This window comes from Poecile atricapillus, chromosome 26 (genome assembly GCF_030490865.1).
Source record: "Poecile atricapillus isolate bPoeAtr1 chromosome 26, bPoeAtr1.hap1, whole genome shotgun sequence".
NCBI lineage: Eukaryota > Metazoa > Chordata > Aves > Passeriformes > Paridae > Poecile > Poecile atricapillus.
The window spans coordinates 1532358-1553168 of NC_081274.1; the positions used below are offsets into that span (position 1 = coordinate 1532358).

The 20811-nt window shown below is 52.5% G+C and overlaps 1 protein-coding gene across 1 annotated transcript in view; it reads left to right on the top strand.

Moving 5' to 3' along the window:
- Positions 1 to 1502: 1502 nt before the first annotated feature.
- The window catches only part of LOC131588439 (uncharacterized), a 23175-nt gene continuing 3866 nt past the window's right edge, over positions 1503 to 20811 (top strand). Inside the window, 11 exon segments of the mRNA XM_058857312.1 lie at positions 1503 to 1517; positions 9702 to 9908; positions 10883 to 10988; positions 13340 to 13948; positions 14118 to 14181; positions 15021 to 15069; positions 16080 to 16189; positions 16957 to 17074; positions 17467 to 17566; positions 17986 to 18182; positions 19089 to 19226. Of these exon segments, the coding sequence (XP_058713295.1) occupies positions 1503 to 1517; positions 9702 to 9908; positions 10883 to 10988; positions 13340 to 13948; positions 14118 to 14181; positions 15021 to 15069; positions 16080 to 16189; positions 16957 to 17074; positions 17467 to 17566; positions 17986 to 18182; positions 19089 to 19226 (1713 nt within the window).

The window sequence follows — 20811 nt, forward strand, 5'->3', positions numbered from 1 at the left end:
GTGGGATCCTGAGAGGAACAGGAGGGGCTCTGGTGGGTCCTGGGGAGGCTGGGAAGAGACTGGCAGTGATTTAACCAAAAAATTGAGATATTGATCCAGTATCAGTATCAATCTGTAATTGGACAAAAAACCTCTCCAACAGTTTAAAGTTACAAAGTGGATGTTTAATCACAGCACTGGGCGAGTGTGGGAGTCACCCCTTAATACACACTGCAAGTTGACAAAAGACTCCAGTGTGGTTTTATTCACAAAAGTCTTGAATATCCAAAATACTAATACATATTCATAATACTAACACTTCCCATTCCCCACTTCAGATAAAAATGAATGGTAATGATTTTAAAATGTCATTATGCCTATGTGGTGGGCTCCCTAATTTAAGGAGGGAGTCATTTTGGCGAGGAGAGGTCATCAAGAGATGAAGGAAAACCGCTCTTCCTCACTCTCACCTTTCTACCTTTACAATGGTTGACATTACAAATGACATTTGGTACAACTCAAATTTTCTCCCTTGTGACTTTTAAATGGGTTTCCAGATGTAAGGTCTGTGACCTTCCTGAACCCGTTTATCAGTTTCTCTTTTCTCATTATAAGCAAAGCTGAACACACATACAATGAAAAGTAATTTGTTACCTAAGTCTCAGATTCATTATCTCAAATCCTGCTTTTCACTTAATCATTAACTCTAACTAGTTCCAGCAAGGCCTATCACTAGCTAAGATCTCTAATTTTTCTAAAATTGTTGATTTTTTAAAATTAGTGACTCCAAAAGAGGTTTCAGAGGGTCCTGGGTGGGTGGGGGAGATTGGGAGGGTCTGTGTAGGGGCTTGGGGTGTCTGTGCGAGGTTTTGGGGGGATCATGACCTCTGCAGATGCCCCAGGGATGCCGTGAAACGCCACCCGCAGCAATTTCCTGATGGGGATCAGGGACTCCATGTTGGGCTTTGTGTTCCTGGTGCTGGGGCTCAGCTTCTACCTGAGCAAAAAGTGAGGGCGGGTCCCTAAATTCGGATTCCCCCTCCCCCAGAGCGTTTGTGCTCCACTCGGGGCCCCCAAGCCTGGTGTCACCCCATTTTCTCTGTCCACAGAGCTCCTTGAGGTGACGGCAAAAGGTTCTCTAGAATTGAAAGTCAACAAATCCGCTCCTCCCAAGGAATTCCCATTGTTGGTCTGTGTCCCAGTGGATGTTCCTGCCCCGGTGTTCATCCAGGTGCCCACAGGGAGCCAGGAAGATGTGGAGCCTCCCAGCCAGGTGTCTTCCCAACACGGATCACCAGGACCACGGATCACCAGGGCTCTGCCCAACGGGGGTCACTGGGGATCATCCAACGCCGATCCTCCCATGGGGGATGGAGCTGGAGCAGCGCACGAAGCTCTTCCCGCACTCGGGGCACTCGCAGGGCTTCCCTTACTGGTGCTTCTGTTGGTGTCGGGTCAAGTGAGAGCTCCGTGAGAAGCTCTTCCCACACTGGGGACACTCGTAGGGCCTCTCCCCAGTGTGGATGCGCCTGTGGACGGTGAGGTTGCCGTTCTGCTGGAAGCCCTTCCCGCAGTCGGGACAGCGGAAGGGCCTCTCCTCTGTGTGAATCCGCTCATGTTTCAGGACATTGGAGCTGGTCTGAAACCTTTTCCCACACTCAGGACACTCGTAGGGCCTCTCCCCAGTGTGGATGCACTGGTGTGCCCTCAGGTAGGAGCTCCACCCAAAGCTCTTCCCACATTCCAAGCAGGTGTAGGGACGTTCCCCTGTGTGGATCACCTGGTGTCTCATAAGGTAAGAGATACCCCTGAAGCTCTTCCCACATTTCCCACACTCATAAGGTCGTTCCCAAGTGTGGATGCTCTGGTGATTCCTCAGGGTGGAGCTCTGGCTGAAGCTCTTCCCACACTCCCCACACTCATAGGGCTTTTCCCCAGTGTGGATCACCTGGTGCCGGAGCAGCTGAGAGCTGTACCTGAAGCCCTTCCCACATTCCAGGCACTTGTGGGGCTTCTTCCCCAGCTCTGAGCTCCGGCTGGATCTCTGTCCGTGTTCCTGGCACTGGGGGGATCTTTCCTCCTCGCAGCTCCCTGGGCTGGGTTTGCAGCCCCTCCTCGTGTGGAATCTCCAGGGCTTTTCCTCCTCCGCCTCCATCTGAACACAATTCAAGAACATAAAATCCTGGTTGAGGGGAAAAAAACAACAGGAGAGCACCTTGGACTGAGGGTTCCTCCTTGCCCAAGTTCATCTCAGAAAGTCATTGGGCATCTTGTGTCTGTAAGAATCTCTAAAACACCAACATTCACCCCAAACATCCTCCAAACATCAAACACAGATCAAAAACTAATCAAACAACAAGATTCAGCCAAAACCCCCTGCAGACAAGAAAGACTCATTCCTCACAAGAAACCAAAGCACCAACATTTAGCCCAATAAAGCTCAGAAACACCAAGATTCAGCCCCAAGACAATCGTGGATCCTCCTCCACAGTCACCTGCTGCAAGGGCAGGGGGGGACAACGTTCCTGGGGCTGGGGGAGCTGAAGATACAGGGATGAACTTTGTGCTGCTTCCTCTTCCTACTCCTCCTCCTCCTGTGCTCCTGCTCTACGTCACAATCCTCCTCCTCCTCCTCCTTCTGCACAACCCCAGGTACATATTTTCACCGTTTTGTTCCTCAGCCTTGCTTCTCCTTCCCTTCTCCTCCTGCCCCCAGGCCCAGCACCCACTGCCGCCTCCCTCTTCCCCCCCAGTCCCACAGCATCCCACCGCAGGGGCACGGATGGAGCTGGGCCAGCTCGGCCTGGGGCAGCGCTGGGCTCTCGGCCGCTTCCGCCCGCACTCGCTCCCCACTGCAGCCGCTCCCGCCACCACAGCGCGGGGGGGCCCGGCCTTGGCGCTCCCCCCTCCCACCTCCCCAAATTCCCCTCAAGGGGGGCGCCAAGGCCCGGGGGGGCACAGGTGGGATCCAGGTGGGACCACTGAGGGAAGAAAATGGAATGTTAGAAGGGCATCCGGGACAAAGGGATGATGACCTCAAAATATCTGTCAAGGGTCCCTGGGGAGCATGTGGAGGTCGTTTGCACATTCCCTCAGAGGTAATTAAGGACATGGACACCCAGGGGGGCAAGAAGGGAAGTCCAGAAGGGATTTAGACAACAGGGGATGGATGGGGTTCGTGAGCTGGGAAGGGATTGGCTGAAGGGGAGTGTGCAGGAATGTGCTTAAGGCAAGAAGCAGCAGGAGCAATCCATGGGGTAAGAAAAAGGATGATGGAAAAGAGGAGGAAGAGAAAAAAATACTGAGGATTGGGATGATTCTCTGAAGGATCTTATCCTCAGAATTTGCCAGCTGACTCAGATCCTTTGTATCCCAGTTTTCCAGGTCAGGAAAAGAAGGAGGTCAGGATTTCAGGGGGTTTCTCTGAGCTGGGAGTGGCAGGAGCGGGCGCAGAGCTGCGGCACCGGGAGCACGGGCTGGGGGCCTGTGGGGAGCTGTGGGGCCGGGCCGGGGCTGTGGGGCAGCCGGGGCTCAGCGCCGGGCGCTGCCTGACCCCAGCACCCCCCGGGCAGGGCCGGCAGTGGCCCCCGGCCCCCAGGAGGCTGCGGGACGCCCCGGCCGCTGCCCGGCCCCGTGGAGCTGCCGGCCCTGCCCGCCGGGGGGGCCGCCTTTGGACACTGCGGCAGGACAGGGACCGGCTCTGGGATACGGGCTGGGGAGGGGAGCCTCAGCACAGCCAGCACCAGGAAGGAACAGCTCAGAAATGGGGATTAGACCTGCAAGGATCCAGATGATCTTGAAAGCATTTTGTGCTGGGTCCCTGCAGAAAGGAAGGATTTTGCAGAAAGCTCAGCAGCTGCCACATGATGAGCACCCACAGGCACTGAGGGGGGCTGCAGCAGGGCCACAAGAAGCCCCTGCAGCACTTGCTCACAAAGGCTCAGCAGCTGAATGCAGCAAGGGATGAGCAAAAGGCCAAGCTGAAGGCAAAGGCCATGGCACAGTTCCTACAGCCCCTGAGGGATCAAGCCCAGGGCCCAAGGGGGCCCCAGCACCCAGGGGACACCCTCGGCCACAAGCACCTGGCACAGGCATTGCCCTCCTGGCCAGGGGACAGCCCACCCAAACAGCCCCTGGCAAGGAATCAGCCTTCCAGCTGCAGGGCACAAGGACACTGCAAGCACAGACAGGAGCACCCTCAGCACCAGCAAGTCCAGCCCTTGATGGACACGGATTCTTAGCGGTCTCACAGCTCCCATTCCACCAGGGACCCACCACACTGCAGCCCTTGGGAACATTCAGGGTGGCTCTGGATCCAGAGGAGACCTTTCCTGATGGACACAGGGGCCTCTCCATCCACTCAGAACCTTACACCTAAAGTTGTTAGGGAATATTTTAGTTATTAAGGCATTAAGTGGGAAAGATGAGTGGGTGTGCTCTATTCGGCCACTATCAGTAGATGTGGTGGATGGGATTGAAATGAAGGAATTTTTATTTGCTCACAATTGTGATTGTAATTTATTGGGAAGGGATTTGATGGCTAAATTTGGAATGCAAATTAATGATACAGAGGCTGCTTCTGCTGTACCTCTGTGTCAAATGTCTGGCAGAGCCTAGGCTGAAGTGAACCCACAAGTGTGGGCAGCACCAGGGAAATTGGCAAAATTAGATATGGAGCCTCTCCAAATTTCCCTGAAGCAACCAGGACAAGAGGTGTCGAAAAGCAATCCCCTGTTCCAAGGGAGGGAAGGAAGGGCTCACAGCCTGTCTGGGAGTCCTGCTCAAGGCACGGCTTGGGGAGCCAGGGATGGCTCCCTAGAATGCTCCTATCCTGCCAAACAAGAAATCCAATGGAATCCACACAATGCTGCAGGACCCAAGAAGAAGAAATGAGATGATGAAACCGAGGCACCCCACACTCTCAGATCCTTACACCATCCTCAACCAGGTACCCTCCTCACACTGCTGCCATTCACAACTTGATGCAAATGATGCTTTCTGGGGATCTGCCCACTTCCAGAGGATGCAAACAGAATTCTGCCTTGGGCTGGCAACAAGAGGTAGAAGGGAAAATGCTCAAGACATGGACGGTCCTTCTGCAGGGATGCACGGAAGCACCGGCCTGACTGGGGCAAGCCTTGCAGGAAATATCAAAGGAATTGACCTCACCCCCAGGAACTGGCTTAATGCAGGATGTGGATGACTTGCTCCAGTCAGGAGGACAAGAAGAGGTAGAGGAAGCCTCTATGAAATGGCTTCATTTTCAGGCAAAAAAGCAGCTTAGAGTATCTGAAAAAAAAGTGCAAATCGTGGAGAAAATGGTTAAATATTTGAGACCTATTTTGAATGAAGCTTTGTGTTTTATTGACTCTGAGAGGGTTCATGGAATCTCAGAAATAACATTTCCCCGGACTAAAAAGGGACAATTCCTACAATTAACAGGGAAATGCAGGAGCCAGATTGAGGATTCTCTCTTCTAGCCAGAACATTGTGTGCTTCTTTAGCCACAGATAGCGTCAGTGTTAGACAGGGGACATAAAAAAGAGAACAAAACTTAACTAAATGAAAAAAATAAAATGATTGATGCCCCAGCCATGGCTCTTCCAGACTCAGAAATCTGAATTGGAAGGGAATATTAAACAGGCCAGCCCTGAGCCTGCACTGAAGGCAACGCAGCAGCAGCCAGGGCTCCCCAGCGGGGGAAGCCCCTGGGCCTGCCCACAGATCCTCTGCTCAAATCCTCGGCCTGGCCACCCTCCTTTGCCATCTCCAGCCACTGCGGGACAATCCTTGCTCTCACTCTTGCAGCTTCAGCCCTTTCTGTGCCTGCCCTCGCCACAGCTGCTGGGGAAGGCACCTGGACAATTCCACTCTGCCTCTCAATTACACTCACACTCTGGCCTGCCTGGGATTAGCTGCTGCCAAAATAGACCAACTTTAAAATGGCTTCAAATCTTATTTCTCTAAATGGACTTGGTTTGCATTTGACTTGGAGAAAGAAATTTTAAGGGTTGTTTTTAAGGGGTGTTCCACCACTCAGCAGAGATGAAATCAACACCTCAACAGACTGGGAACAGCCCAAAAGATTCCCACCAAGATAACGACCATCAACAAAACATCAACACCCAGCAGCAAACATCAACCAACATCCACCCCAGACACTGCCCCAGGCACAGCTGGAGACACCTGGTCTGGAAAAGGCTGAGCAGGAAATCCAGGAGTGCCCACCTAATTCACATCACAGGCACAGAAATCCGGCTGCAACAGGAAACCAAATCCTAACAACTCCACACCTTCAAACCAATGAACATTAAACCAAGGGATTTCTATGGGGTCAGACTGTATAAAGTTTTGGAAAAATCTAGTCAAACTCATGTGTCATGGAATGATTTTCTCTGCACACCCAGGCTAAGTGTGCATGAAATTATTCCTGTTGCACATCCTGGCCAGAATCAAGTAACACCTTATTTCTCTAAAGACATTGTGGAGAGTTTTTACTTTTCATAGTTTCAGTGAAAGGATTACACTGTTAGAATAAATTTCCATAGTAATTTTACTTCTATATTGTCGCTTCTGTTTGGGCCAGTGGTGTGAGAATCAGTTTTTAGTCCTAGGAGAATAAAAAGAAAACACTTGATTGCTTTCTCATTTTTGTTTTATATTTCTACGTGACTCTTACTCATGACAAAATGATGGTATGAGTTTTTCAATGTTCACCTTTAAGCTGCACTTGGAAAACTGGAAGAGCTTTAAAGTTGGCGCTTTAACACATAAACAGTTAATAAAATATTGTTTAAAAAAAAACAACAAAAGCAGATTCTGTGGGGGCCACGTGTGAGTCACTGGATGTCTGCCCTGGAAGAGAAGCTTTGTTCCAGGCTGCCAGGAGAGGAGCTTTAGAAATGCAAATTAACACTGATGCCCCAAAGCCTGCACAATGGACCAGGGGCTTCCTGCCTGCAGGAGGAATTGGAATAATTCCCTCTGCCCCTCAGCCCAAGCTCTGCCTGCTTGCACAGATGGAATTTGCACAGCTAAAAGCAGAGCCCATTGTGAGGATATCTGACTCTGCAGCAGAAATTGGTTAAGCTGCAAAGCAAAACAGAAAATGAAGGATGTTGTGAAAACTTCACTAAAACAAGTGGGGGGAATCATCCCTGTCCCCACTCCAACATGTGCTGTCTCTGTCTATGTTATATAGGGTGTATCAGACCACTGGGCTTTATTTGCCACCACAACTTCAGAGAAATCAGTTGGGAATTCCAAGAATGTGATGATTTAATGAGAGAAAAGCTGACAATTGATGCAGCCCTGGCTGGAGTGAAACAGAAATTAAAAATTAGGAAATAAACATAAAGAAATGCTTGACTAAAAGGGGGGTTTGACAAAAACCATACCCTGACACTCTGATCCACAAGAACAAGAAAAGAGTCAGACTGCAAGATAAGATAAGGAGCTGGAATACACAAACAAGATGCAAAGACAAAGGCACCACAAGATAAAGGAGATTCTTCAGACCCTAAGCCGGAAAGAACAGATTTAAAGTTCCAAAAGGTGGCCAAAGGACTGAAAGGGGCATGGAGTTAATTGCAACATGAAGTGAGGACAAGCAGAGTTACAAAAAGAATACGTTTTAGGTGTCTCTTGTAAACCTAGTCTGAAAAAGATAAAAAGAGAAAACAGAATCAAAAAGGTGTCCATGCTTTTTGGAGGAGATATCCCGCATGCACCTCAGCGCTGAATAAATTCATACCTACTCTTATAACTACTCTGCGAGTTATAGAGCTCTTTTTATTTCACATATCAGGAGGGAGCACCCAAAAATGGGGAAAAGATGAACGATCACCAGAACAAATCCTGCAACACCATGGACCAGACCCTGGGAACCCTGATGAATTCATAGCAGGTACCAGAGAAACCATTTGTCATTTCAATGCGATAATTAGATAACAGGATGTCATTGAAATAATAACCAACCACACAGCTCCAGCCCCTGACCTTCCTCCCAACCAATCCACTCAGATGAGGAACACAACATTTCACCATGGGAGGGGATCACATTATCTTTTAGCAGAAAAAGGAGAGGTTCGGGGAAAGTTAAATGCTTCAAACTGCTGATGGCAAACAGATGAGCAAGGAAAAGGTGCAGAAAGAGATAACAAAGGAAACAGCAAAGCAGCTCATGTACTTGTTCAAACGTGGAAAGGATGGGAATTGGACACAGTTTCCCTGCTTCCCTGACAGACCATGGGTTAAACAAATGCTGTTTCTCCTCTCATGTGCTACAGCAACTCTTATCTTTTTACCATGCACCACACCTTGCTGAGTGCAGCTCATTCAGCAGCTGAGCAAGGGGATGCAGGTGGCAGCCAGGCCTCCTGAGCTACAAAGGGCTACAAAAGGACAGAGAATGAGGGCACTGAGAGCAATCCCAAAACCAAAGAACAACCAGGAAGAAAAAACAGAAGCAATGAGTGAAGAGATAGGGACAGGGACTTGTACATAAGGAACACTGGGAGAAACCACCAGTTTCAGAAAATGTTACTAATTGACAAGGACTGCTGCTCTGACCAAGTCCCAACACATTCCTGAACTTCCAGAAGAACAAACACTTCACAGAGCCAGGAATATCGGGTGTTATACAAAAAGGACATGCAGCAGGCGGATCGGGAAGGCTGAACCTTCCAAGCACCTCCGCCAGTGTTGGGCAAAGGGACAGGGACATGCGGCCGGGAAAATCAGGACAAAAACGAGGCCACGTCCTCCAACAAGTGGAGAGAGCGCATGGCAAATGGCCCATGGCCTCTCCCTTTGGGCAGCAATAAAGTCACTTGCACACCACTCCTCTGGCTCCTTGGGCCACACAAACCTCTGGCGCCGGGAATTTTCCCGCCCAGCCCCGGGCACAGCGCAGCCACCTCCGGCCTCCCGACACGAAGCGGGACGAGCCAGCGCTGCTCCGCCACCGCCTCCTGCCGAGGCCCCAGCGGCAAGGAGACCGCGGGCAGCCGCTCCCGCAGCGCCCTCAGCCCAGGGCCAACACGGGCCGGCCACGGCACAAGGCACCCGCCACAACCCCCTGCCGCCCCCTCCCGGGCCCGCAGCGAGCCCCGAGGCCCCGCAGAACCGAGCGCGGCTCCCACCTGCGATGGCCGGGGCCGCCTCCGAGCTCCGCCGCCGCCTCACCGGGCTCCGGCCGCTGCTGCCGCCGCTGCCGGGCCCGCACAGACGCTCCGGCAATGGCGGCTCTCCTGCCCCACGGCCGCCCTGGGGGCGCCAGCGGGGCCGGGCTTGTCCCCGCTCTGCCCAATCAGCGCGCGCCAGAGCCACGAGTGACGGCAGAAGCAGCCAATGGCAGCCAGCGGCGGGCTCTGCACACGGCACAGCCCCGCCCCGCGCTCTCAGGGCCCGCCCCGGGCTGCGTGAGGGGAAAGGCGGGGATGAGGAACAGCCCTGGAACGGGCCCGGCCCGAGCCGCCATTGAGCTCCCAACACAAACAAAGTTCTCCGCACCTCCCGGCCCGCCTTGCCCAGCCCTGGCTGCTGGGTGGCTCCGGCTCAGCGGGAAGCCGTGGAGCCTCACTTCTCCTACGTCTAATTAGGAGAATTGGTGCATTGCTTTGATTTCCCCCCCAAAAGGGAAAACCGCACCAAACCCCTTTGGCTGAGTGGAGGAGAGGAGAGATTTCCTGCACAAAACATCCAAAATCGTTTGTCCCCAGGTTGGGAAGAGCCAACCAAAGCGAAGTGAGCCGGGACCCCCCAGCAGCGCCTCTCTGCCGTCCCAGCTGAAGCCCTCGCTGGCTGCTCCAGGCTGGATCCAGCACTGGGAGCACTGGGAAGGGGCCCCGGCTCGGGGCGCAGCCCCCGGGGCAGCCCCACGGCCCCCACGGCAGCTCCAAGGCTCCGCCAGCCAGGATGAAGCCATGGTCAGTTCATCTCCCGTGGCTTTTCTCGCTTCTCAGGGACAGGAGTCATTGCCCTGCTGCACTCGGATCTCTCCCACCAGAGAGGTCTCCAGGAACTTTTCCAACCTGAGTCCATTCCATGGGGAGCAGCCCCCTCACAGTGCTGCAGCGTGGGTCACTCTGCCACAGGGTCAGACCTTCCAGGACAGGCGGCTCCAGCAGGGGCCCCTCTGTCCACAGGTGTCCCCCGGGGTCACAGCCTCATCTCAGGCATTCCCCTGCTCTGGCATGGGCATCTCCAGGGGCTGCGGGGGGATCTCTGCATCCTCATGGATCTCTGCATTCTGGTGAATCTTCAGGGCCAGTCAATCTGCAATTCCCATTGTTGGTCTGTGTTCTGATGGATGTTCCTGCCCCTGTGTTCACCCAGGTGCCCACAGGGAGTCAGGAAGATCTGTTTGGTCAAGGTTTATCTCTGTGAGAAGCTCTTCCCACACTGGGGACACTCGTAGGGCCTCACCCCAGTGTGGATGTGCCGGTGCCTGATGAGGGTGCAGTTTTGTGAAGCTCTTCCCACAGTCAGGGCAGCGGAAGGGCCTCTCCTCTGTGTGAATCCACTGACGTTTGATGAGACCTGAGCTCCTTGGAAATCTCTTCCCACACTCAGGATGCACTGGTATACCCCAAGGCTGGAGTTCCAGCTGAAGCCCTCTCCACACTCCCCACACGTGTAGGACTTCTCCCCTGTGTGGATCTTCTGGTGACAAATCAGATTGGACATCTCAGTGAAGCTCTTCCCACATTCCCCACACTCGCTGGGGCATTCTCCTGTGTGGATGTTCTGGTGCCAGATCAGGTGGGAGCTGCGACTGAAGCTCTTCCCACATTCCATTTCTGGGGCTTCCCCCTGCCATGAGCTCTCTCCCCCAGCTCTGAGCTCTGGCTGGATCTCCGGACACCTTCCTGGCACAGGGGGGAATCCTTCCTCCTTGCAGCTCTCTGGGCTGGGTTTGCAGCCCCTCCTCATGCAGGATCTCTGGGGCTTTTCCTCCTCCTCCATGTGGCCATGGCCATGGAATGACAAATCCTGGTTTGGGGGAAATCAAAGTGGGAGTGCCTTGCAGTAGAGGCTCCTCCTGCCCAAGTCCATGTCTAGAGCTCAGCAGGAGTCTTGTGTCCATGAAAATCTCCAAAATATCAAGATTCAGCCCAAAAAAATCTCCCAGGAGTTCCCCATCTCTTGTCTTTCCACTTCTGGGCTTCCAGAGGTTTCAGTTCCCTGGGATGATGGGGGTCCAAGGGCTCCAGGGGTTCCCCCTTCTCTGGGGTCCTCCTTAGTGATGATCCAGGGGCTTTTGGGGGTCCATGGGGTCCCTTCTCCCCTGATGCTCTGCTTTGAGATCCCAGGGATCTCAGGAGTGTCTCCTCTCCAGGCTCCCACCTCTCCAAGCTGCCAGGGTCCCTGAGATCCAGGATCGCTCCTCTCTGCTCTCCCCACTCTGGGGGTCCCAGGGGTTCCTCTCCTCTGCGCTCCCGGGGGTCCCCTGGACCAATGTCCACCCCCAGCCAATACTGGGCAATGGCCATGTGGACCCCAAAGATCCCCCAAGGGGCTCAGCTTTGGGGTCCTGCAAGATCCAAACCTACACACACAGAGGAAAAAAAACCTCCCAGGGACGCCAGACAATATTTGGGGATCAATTCCTCAATCTGCGAGTTCCAAACACACCCCAATAAAAAGACCCTCTCAGGGACCCCCTGACAGATTTGGGACCAGCTCCCCCTCCCTGCTCACCTGCAGGATGAGGTGGGGGCAATGGGCCTGTGGCCGGGGGTGCTGCGGACACAGGGGACACTGGAACCTCCAGCTTCTCCTTCTATTCCTGTTCCTGCTCCTCCTTTTCCTTTCTCCCTCCTCCTGCTCCTCCTCCTTCCTAATCCCACCTCCTCCCCAGTTCCTGCCTTCTGTATATTTAGAGTGGAGAATCTTGCTTGTTTTTAGAACTAGAACAAAGATTCCAGATGGAACAAGCCTTGCTGGTTTTACTCAGCAGTATCAGTGACTACAGGTCGTGTTTGCTTTGGTTTGGTCCTGTCCTCGTTCCTCCTCAGTGCTCAGGCTGGCCTATGGGGTGTCCTTGTTTGCTGCATTTTCAGAGTTCCTCTTGGATCCTTTGGGCAATAGGCTGTGCCCTGGGAGGATTCTTTGTGCTCCTTTGTGACACAGGAGAAGCTTCCAGGCGGTTTTTGCGTGAGCGGCTGCTGTGGTGTCACGGGAACGTTGCCACGTCCCCGTGGTGTTCCCGTTGCTGTGGGACACGGAGGCCTCAGTGTCCAGAGCGGCTCTGGGCGCCTGCTCGTTGCCAGAGGATCCTCCTGCCCGAGGCATTCTCAGCAGCCAGCCCAGCCCCTGACGGGTGTCCTTCTGTGCTTGCAGGGGTACAGTCTGCAGACGTGTGCAGCGCAGCCAAAATGATGCAGCAAGTGGTTGCTGCAGTTGGCACTCTGTTCTCTGTGGCTTATTCGGGGTATTTTTTAACCCACTTGGCACGTAAGTTGAGGTTTTCCCTCGGTGCAGCAGCTGTGGCTTTGGGCTTGCTGTGTGCTTTCTGTTCTTCCACTGGAACGGAGTTGACTCTGTAACCAAATTGCCATGAGGACACGGTTGGTTTGGGAGAGCTCCTGCCAGCAGCTGCAGCTGAAAAAGGGGGTGTCTGCAGCCAGCGGGGCGTGCACAGCATTTGCAATGAGGCCTGGGGGGGTTCTGTTCCCTCAAGCGGGGAGTCTGTGGCAGCAGAGCCTGGAACTCCCTCCGTTTGCTGCTCCAGCCAAGAGCTGACACAGCCCAGTCTTTTGTGCTGCTCTCTTGCTTGCTGTGTGAAGGGCCTGTGGCTCCTGGAGGGATGCTGTGAAAGCAAAATGCTCTCTCAGGCTTGCCTTGTTCATTTCCCACCACAGGCAGTGTTTTCCTAACAACATCTGGTTCATGTTCCCTCTCCCGTTGCAGGGCACCTCACGCGTGGATCCCGAGCAGCTCCTCCTTCGGTGAGTAGGAAAGGAAGCTTTGGTGTTCAGAATTGTGCAGCAAGTTGTGAGCTCGGCGTGTGGCAGCCGAGTGCCAGCCTGGGAGGCTGAAGGAAAGTTCCTGTCAGTGTCTTTTAAGCAGCAGCAGCAGCAGCAGCAGCAAAGAGATCCCTGGCAGTTTTCTCTGTTTCTGCTGAAGAGCTTTTGAAGAGCTGCAGGACTGGTTTTGCAGGCAGAAGATTGGTTGCTGGCTTTAGCCATGGTGGAATATGGAATTCCCAACAATAAGTGGCAATGTCAACTTTTGCCCATTGTTAGTTTGAACAGCTCTGAACCCTATTTCTGCTTAGTGCAGCTGGATGTGTAGCTGAGGATAAAGAAGGTGATAACTGAGATAGAACTTCCCGTCCCTCAAGCTCCCGTCTGTCCACAGGGCACCAAAGCAGCATCAGCTCCTCCTCTGGCTCCCTCTGCTTGCAAAGAGGAGGCCAAAGAGGAGGAAGAGAGCAGTGAACTTCCCGCTGTTCTGGGAGACGAGGGCGAACACCCCGCGGTTTGGGAATACAACGGCGAGGCTCCCGCGGTGTGTGACAAGGACAGTGGACATCTCCCGGTGTGGGATGAGGACGGTGGATGTCCCCTGGAGTGGGATGAGAATGGCCAAGCTCCCATGGCAAGTGACGAGGATGACGGCAATCTCCCAGTGTGGGATGAGGACAGAGGACATCCTGTGGCTTGGGAAGAGGAGGGAGAACATCTTCCAGCATGGGAAGTCGACGGAGAACATCCCGCGGCTTGGAAAGATGATGGTGAACATGCAGCATTTTGGGAAGAGGACGAGGAGCCTGCACTGCTTTGGGAAGAGGATGGAGAACCTCCCTCTGCTCCTGAAGAGGACACTGAAGCTCCCTGTGCTGCAGGATCCTGGGCTGAACATTCTGACAGCAGCACAGCCCTGCAGCCAGAGGGGAGCGGGGAGTGGAGCCTGATGCAGCTGGGTACGTCTGCTCTGTTCCTGTGTGCCAGAGCAGGGTGCTGTGTGCGTGTCTCAGCATCAGCTGCACCCAGTGTTGCTCTGCAGCTGAATGGCACAGGGTCATTTATTGTCCTTCCCCAGCTGAGAGCAAGGGGCTCCCGGCCCCAGGGAGTGGGGCTGCATTCTGGCTCTCATCTGAGAGGAAGCATCTTCCACGTGGTTTCTTTCAGGGAACAGCGTGAGCGTGGGGGAGCCTGCCGAGAAATACCTGGAACTGGAGCAGATTGGCCAAGGGTAAGTGCAAGGCAGTTACTTCTGCACAAGCAGGGCCCAGGTATTTTGCTGGTGCAGGATCCTGTGAGAAGTCAGGAGAGCTCCAAACCCCTTCAGACACTGGGGTACGATGCTGCTGTCTCTCAGTGCTGATCAGAATTGATAACTGTGGTCAGAAGGCACCGTCAAAGGCCCCTGAGGCTGGCAGTGTCCTGTCTGCAGCAAGGAGCGGGATCTGGAAGATCTTCTGTCCCTGGAATTGGATTGCCTAAAAGAGCAACTCACCATGTGGTGACTGTGACTGTCAGAAAACAGTTCTCAAGAAGATTTCTTTCAAATATTTTGTTTCAAAAAATATCCATCAGTCAGGATTATCAACATAATGGTTTAGAAACAGAAACCAGAGATGAACTAATGAGTGCTCTTTTCAGCACAGGTAGCAGACCCCATACATTCAGTAACAGACACAGAGCTGCTGCACTCGAGGGGAAAATGCATCACCTGCCTGCTGGCAGGGCCCTTGGGGATCCTGCAGGTCTCAGGCAGGAAATATATAAAGGATGAAATACATTCTTTTCCAGTTCTTCAGACACCCACCCTCCACCTCAGGTTTTGAACTGAAGGAATTCAGTGTGGACATTTGGGATTTCCTCCAGCCCTTTTCCTTCGTGTTGGGCCTCAGTTTTCTCTTGCACACCTTGCATGGCAGAGGGCTGGTGGCTGCTGTGCTGTTGTTTGAAGGGTGGATGCACTCGGGTGTTTTGTGAACGCTGCAGGCAGCAGAGATCTCCTGTCTGGGCTGGCTTTCACTGCCAGGGCCTAAAGCGCTGCTTCTTTCTTCTCTGCTGTTGTGTCTCCAGGGCTTTTGGAACCGTTTCCAAAGGACTCGACAGGGCCACTGGAGGAGAGGTCAGTGTCAACACGCCCAGCACGTCTGGCAGCTCTCCAGGCCTTTCCCCTCTGCTGGGAGCTGTGGCTGGAGCTGTGGGGCCCAGCAGAGCTTTCCTGCACAGGCTGCTCCTCTGAAGGCAGAGCAGTGTCAGCCTGCAGAGCACAGCTGGGACAGACTTGGTCCTTCTGAAGTGCCCAAAGGAAGGCAAGGAGGGCAGCGGTGTCTGTCAGAGCAGGACACGCTGGCTTGGTCTTCATGTCTGAAAGTGTGAATGCATCAGCTGCTGGAGACTGAGGCCCAATTTGCCTTCATCCCAGCCTCGGACAGGAACACTATTTAGCAATTTTATCATCCTGAGTTTCATTAGGATACCTCAAAGCCTAATTAAGGAGAGATCCTGCTTGGGCTCAGTTTGGGGTTTTAGTCCTACTGCAGCTGTCCCCACAGAGACAGGGAGAGAAATGAGAAGATGGATGTCCAGAGCAAAGCTCTCTCCTAAACCCTGCAGCTGTGTTTGGGTCTGGTGTCAGTGGCAGCTGGGACAGGGATTATCTGAGCAATGGATGTGCACGTTTGCTTTGTTGTGCTATCCCAAACAGAGCAGGGACATTTGAAATCATGGCCAAATGCCATAGAATTGCTAAAGGGTTCCCGGCTGTTTTGCTCTGTGTGCACAGAAACAGAATTACCTCCTGCTTGCAAAATGTGTTGAAATAATAATCCTGAGAGTGCTGAGGCCATTTGAGAAGACTGTAGGTGCAGAGAATGTTGTTAGAGCTCTGAGGCTGACAGCTGAGGCACCATTTCTGCAGAGCTTACAGAGCCAAATGTCTCTGGCCATGAGTCCTGTAACAGCCCCAGCGAGCAGAGCAATGGGCTGTGGGAATGGCACTTGCTGAGCTCTGGTGTCCCATCCCAAGACAGTTTGGCACAGCCCGGCTCGGTCGCTCCAAAAAGACTCGCTCCGTGTTTGCTGTGGCCTCCTGCCACAGACTCCTCCAGTTCAAGGTCTGCAATGTCCCTTCAGGTGGCCATCAAGAAAATGAGTCTCAGAGGGCAGAACAGGGAACGAGCTGTGAATGAGGTCGTGGTCCTGAAGGACAAGAAGAACCCCAACATTGTCAACTCTTTGGACAGGTGAGTGCTTCAGGTCTTCTCCCGTGCACGGGCCCTGCGTTCATCTTTCCTGGCATCCCCAGTCTGTAGCCTGTTTGAAAATGCCTGACCCAGCCATATCTTCCCAGAACAACAGCCTGGCACTTCACTCCTTCCATGTGCTTTTGTTGCTTTGCTTTGGCTTTTTCTTCAAGTTGACCCCATTTGCTGTGTTTTACAGCAAGTGCTGATAAACCCTGGTAGAAATTATTTTCCTTGGCTTCTTCTTCTCAGCCCTTTCCCATTGCTACAGGTGCCAGGAAGACCAGGTTCCTGTTTCCAGAAATGCCTCATTTGCCCATTTTTCAATGGCCTTGCCTATTTCTCAAGGGACTTTGTGCAAGGTTTTCCAAGCATTTGACTGCTTTTGCCCCAAGTGCTGCACGGCCTCCTCCCCTGGATAACTCTGGAAGTTGTGTTGCCTTGTTCCAGAGGGAATGGTGGAACTGATGAGTTCAGATGCTGAAGCAGCTGGGGGCAAGTGTTGTGGTTCCACATTGAGCTGGGCTGTTGCTAAAGTGCATTTTTCACCTGCTTGCCATCTAAGGCCTCTCCTTTCTCCTGGGTGCCTCCTTCTCCTTTAGCCTGTGCAGATTCCAAGGCCTGTGCAGCCTGGCAGGAATGTCTCTCCATCTGATTCTGTCCTCATTAACAAGTGACCTGGGAACAAAACTCCACTCCAGGCTTTTCCCTGGGGGAATTGAGCAATGCACATTCATCTCAAGGGTGCCATTGTTCTCCTCTTCCAGCTTCCTTGTTGATGGAGATCTCTGGCTGGTGATGGAATACATGGATGGAGGAACTTTGCAGGACGTTGTCAGACAGACACGCATGGCTGAAGGAGAGATGGCAGCTGTCAGTCAGGAGGTGAGGGATCCTGCTTGTGCTTCCCATGGCTGGGACACCATGGTCCTTCCAAAGAGGCTGTGAGAACAGAGTGGCTCCATGCTCAGGCCTTTGTTTCTGTGTCGTTTTTATGAGCTGGAAAGGAAAGAGCCTCTGAAGTGAATGGTCTGCAAATATCACTGCATTTCTACTCTGTTCTTGTCTTCTTTCCTGCTGTTGTGGTGCTCTTTGTCTTTTTTGGATCTGATTTACTGTTCTCAGCTTTGCCTTGAACCTTTTGCCTGGAGCTTGTCTGCACTGCACTCCTGGGCTGTCACAGCAAAGCTGCTGCTGGCAGAATTCTAAACTGTCCTTTCTTGTGTGATATATTCCAGCTATTGATTTTTTCCCTCATGTTTCTTGTTGTCTCTCAGTGTCTGCAGGGCCTGGATTTCCTCCATTCCATCCGGGTGATCCACAGAGATCTGAAGAGCTCCAACATCCTTCTGGGAATGGACGGCTCTGTCAAGCTGGGTGGGTGTTCCTGGCCAGGCACGGCGCTCCCGGGGTGCGGCTGTGGGGCTGCTTCCCAGTGAGGGCCAGAGCCCCACAAGTGCTGCTGGTGGCACTGCCCGGCCCCTGCTGCCAGCTGAGAGCGGCTGCCCCGTGCAGAGAGCTCAGGAGAGGAGCAGGGTGTCAGGAGTGCCTTTGCTCTGGGTATGGCCCTCCCAGAGGGGCAGGAGTTGCAATCTAAAGCTTCAAAGGAAATCAGTAAAAGCCAAGCATGAAAGCTGAGGGCTTCTTTAAGGGTCCAGTTCCATCTTTCCTTGCCTCCAGCCCTGAGGACTTTTCTAGCTGGATTCAGCACTGCATTCTCAGACTGAGAGTGGGGAATCTTTGTGCTTGGTTTCCTCATTGCAGCTGCCTTTGACAGTGCTTGTTTCTGTCCTCAGCTGATTTTGGCCTCTGCGCTCAGCTCAGCCCTGAGCAGGACCAGTGCAGCTCCATGGTGGGCACTGCTCACTGGATGGCCCCAGAAGTTGTGACCAGTTCTCCTTACGGCCCCAAGGTGGACATCTGGTCCTTTGGCATTGTGACCATCGAGATGGTGGAAGGAGAACCTCCTTACTTCCAGCAAACGGGGGCCATGGTAAGAGGCAAATTCTCCAGGCTTTGCAGAGGCCTGTGAGCACAGGGTGACCCTGCACTGGGAGGAGCAGCTGGAGGTTTCTGCACATCGAGAAGGGAATTCCCACAGCACCTGAGCCTGAACACAGACAAATATTCTGCAGTCTCCAGCAACAATTTGCTTTGGGATTTAAGTTCTTGCAGCTCTTGTGAGGATGACCCAAATACATGAAGCAAGTGCATCAGCTCTAATGTTGTCTTGTAGAAAACCCCAAACCAACCCCAACACCCACACCCAAACCCAACAAGTTTTCTGAAGGAGTTTCTAAAAGAGGTTTTGTGAGATGAACTCCCCCCTGGCTCTTCTAACTGGGAAACTTGTCTAAAACATGAAGGTGATTGTTTAACATCCCCACAGTCTAACATATTTCTTTCCTAGTCCAAGCTACTTTCTCTGTGTCACCAAGCCTGAGCTTTCAGCCACACAAACCTGCTGTTCCTTGCCTGGCAGTTTCTGGGATGGGGCATCAGGAATGCTTTTGCTTGAGTGTCAGTGGCACTGCAGAGATGCATTTGATGTAAGAATCCTTTGAAATAACAGAGGCAGACCACACTGACTCTTGAAAATGGCCTGTAAACTGGTGTCCATATTTGGAGAAGCAAAATGGGCTATTTCTGATGGAGGTTCCTACTGACAAAGTCAGCCAATGCAATCGGCTCTGAAGGCAGGATCATTTGGATGTTGCAATGGCTGTGGCTGCACCAAGGTTTGGGTTTTTTGGTTGGCCCAGAAGAATGAGCTGTGAGCAGCAGCATCTCTGCCAGGGAGGAAAGTGCCCGGGGAGCTGGGGCAGAGCAAGCGGGCTGGATGTGAGCACTTGTGGGTGTGGAGGAAGCTGTCAGAGCGCTGTGTTTGCTTTTCCTGCAGGCTCGCGCTCTGATCCGGCAGAACGGGACCCCGCAGCTGCAGGAGCCCAGGCGCCTGTCGGCTCTGCTGCGGGACTTCCTCGAGTGCAGCCTGGAGCCGGACGAGGAGCGGCGCTACTCTGCCCAGGAGCTGCTGCAGGTGAATGCCAAGCGGCTGCGGGGGAAACGGCAGCGCCAGGGAGGGCTTTTCTTGTGGGGCCCCCCTCCCATCATCTCCAGTCCTGCTGCTTTTCACACGCAAAGCAAGCAGAATCCTCGCCTGCTTTGGCTTGGCAGGCTCCTGTCGAGCTCATCTGGACCTGGTGCCCCGCCACGAGCGGGGACATCTTCAAGCACATCAGGTGGCTCAGAGCCCTGCCTGACCTGAGCCTGGATGTTTCCAGGGAGGAGGCACCTCCCACATCTCTGGGCTCCCTCTGTCAGTGTTTCCCCACTCTCCTGCTACAGCAATTCTTCTTTAGATCTAATCTGAGCCTGCTTCCCTCTCTTGACTTTCAAACCATTCCCCTTTGTCCTGTTGCAACAGAGCCTGTGAGGAAGTTGACTCTGGAAAGTAACAGTTCATTTCTTTCTTTTTTATCCCTTGGGCAGCACCCATTTTTGTCATCAGCCAAGCCTCTCTCCAGCCTGACCCCTCTGATCACTGCAGCAAAGCAACTGAGGGAGCAGCAGAGGAGGAGATGAAGCACAGGAGGCCAGCTTTTCGTTATAGTAGTTAGGACAAGTAGTTAGTTATGGTAGTTAGCACTGTGAGTTAGTTAGGGTAGTTAGGACAGCCTGTTTGTTATGGCAGTTATTTGAATAAAATCTCTGTTAAAGCTCAAGTCCCCTGAGGTGTCCCGTCCTTCTCCCGCTGTGACTCAGCTGCCCGGAGCACTGCGAGGGGAGAGCGGGCCCAGCCTCGCCCAGAGCTGAGCCCCAGCAGAGCCTGGCAGAGCCCAGAGCAGCCTCGGCATCTGCAGAGTCAGCCTGGAAGGAGGCGCTTGGAGCCTTCTGGGCTGCAGCCGGCTCTTGCTTACAAACTGTGTGCGCTGGAAAATGCCTCTGGTTCTGCGGGAGGGCAGAAGGGGCCCGGGGAAGGCCCAAGTGCTCCATGCAAGGGAAAAACCTGCCCTGTGTTTGTGATAAATAACTATGTTGTTGTTGCCCTTTGCTATTATGTGCTGGCTTTTCCAAATTATTATAATCACAACTATTTTGATATAGCACAGTTTGTAATCACTTTTAACTGCTTTTGAGATAGTAGTGTTATAAATGACTTTCAAATTTCCAGACTATCAAATGTAATTAATTGATAATATAGTTTAATAAATTGGATACAAAATAATAAAAGAATACAATCTATTAAAAGAATACAATTTAGTAAAAAAGAGATACAATTTAGTAGATATATTCAGATACATATTTATATATATATATATATATATATATATATATGAATATAATTGGCCAGTGGTTAGAAATGGTTAAGGCATAAGCAAAACCAACCGGGGGACGGGGGTGCTTCTCACCTCACCTCATGTACAGAACAAAGCACTTCAAGGTAAACTTATATACTGTATGCTATTACATATTCATTAATGTTTCCTGTAAGTTTCCTCCTTTTTCTGATTTTACTGACCATTTATTTTCTAAACTACATCCTGTACCTTAATTTTGACGTGTAACATCTGCTTTGTAACACTGATTCTTGATAGTTTCTAATAATAACTTTAATAACAGTA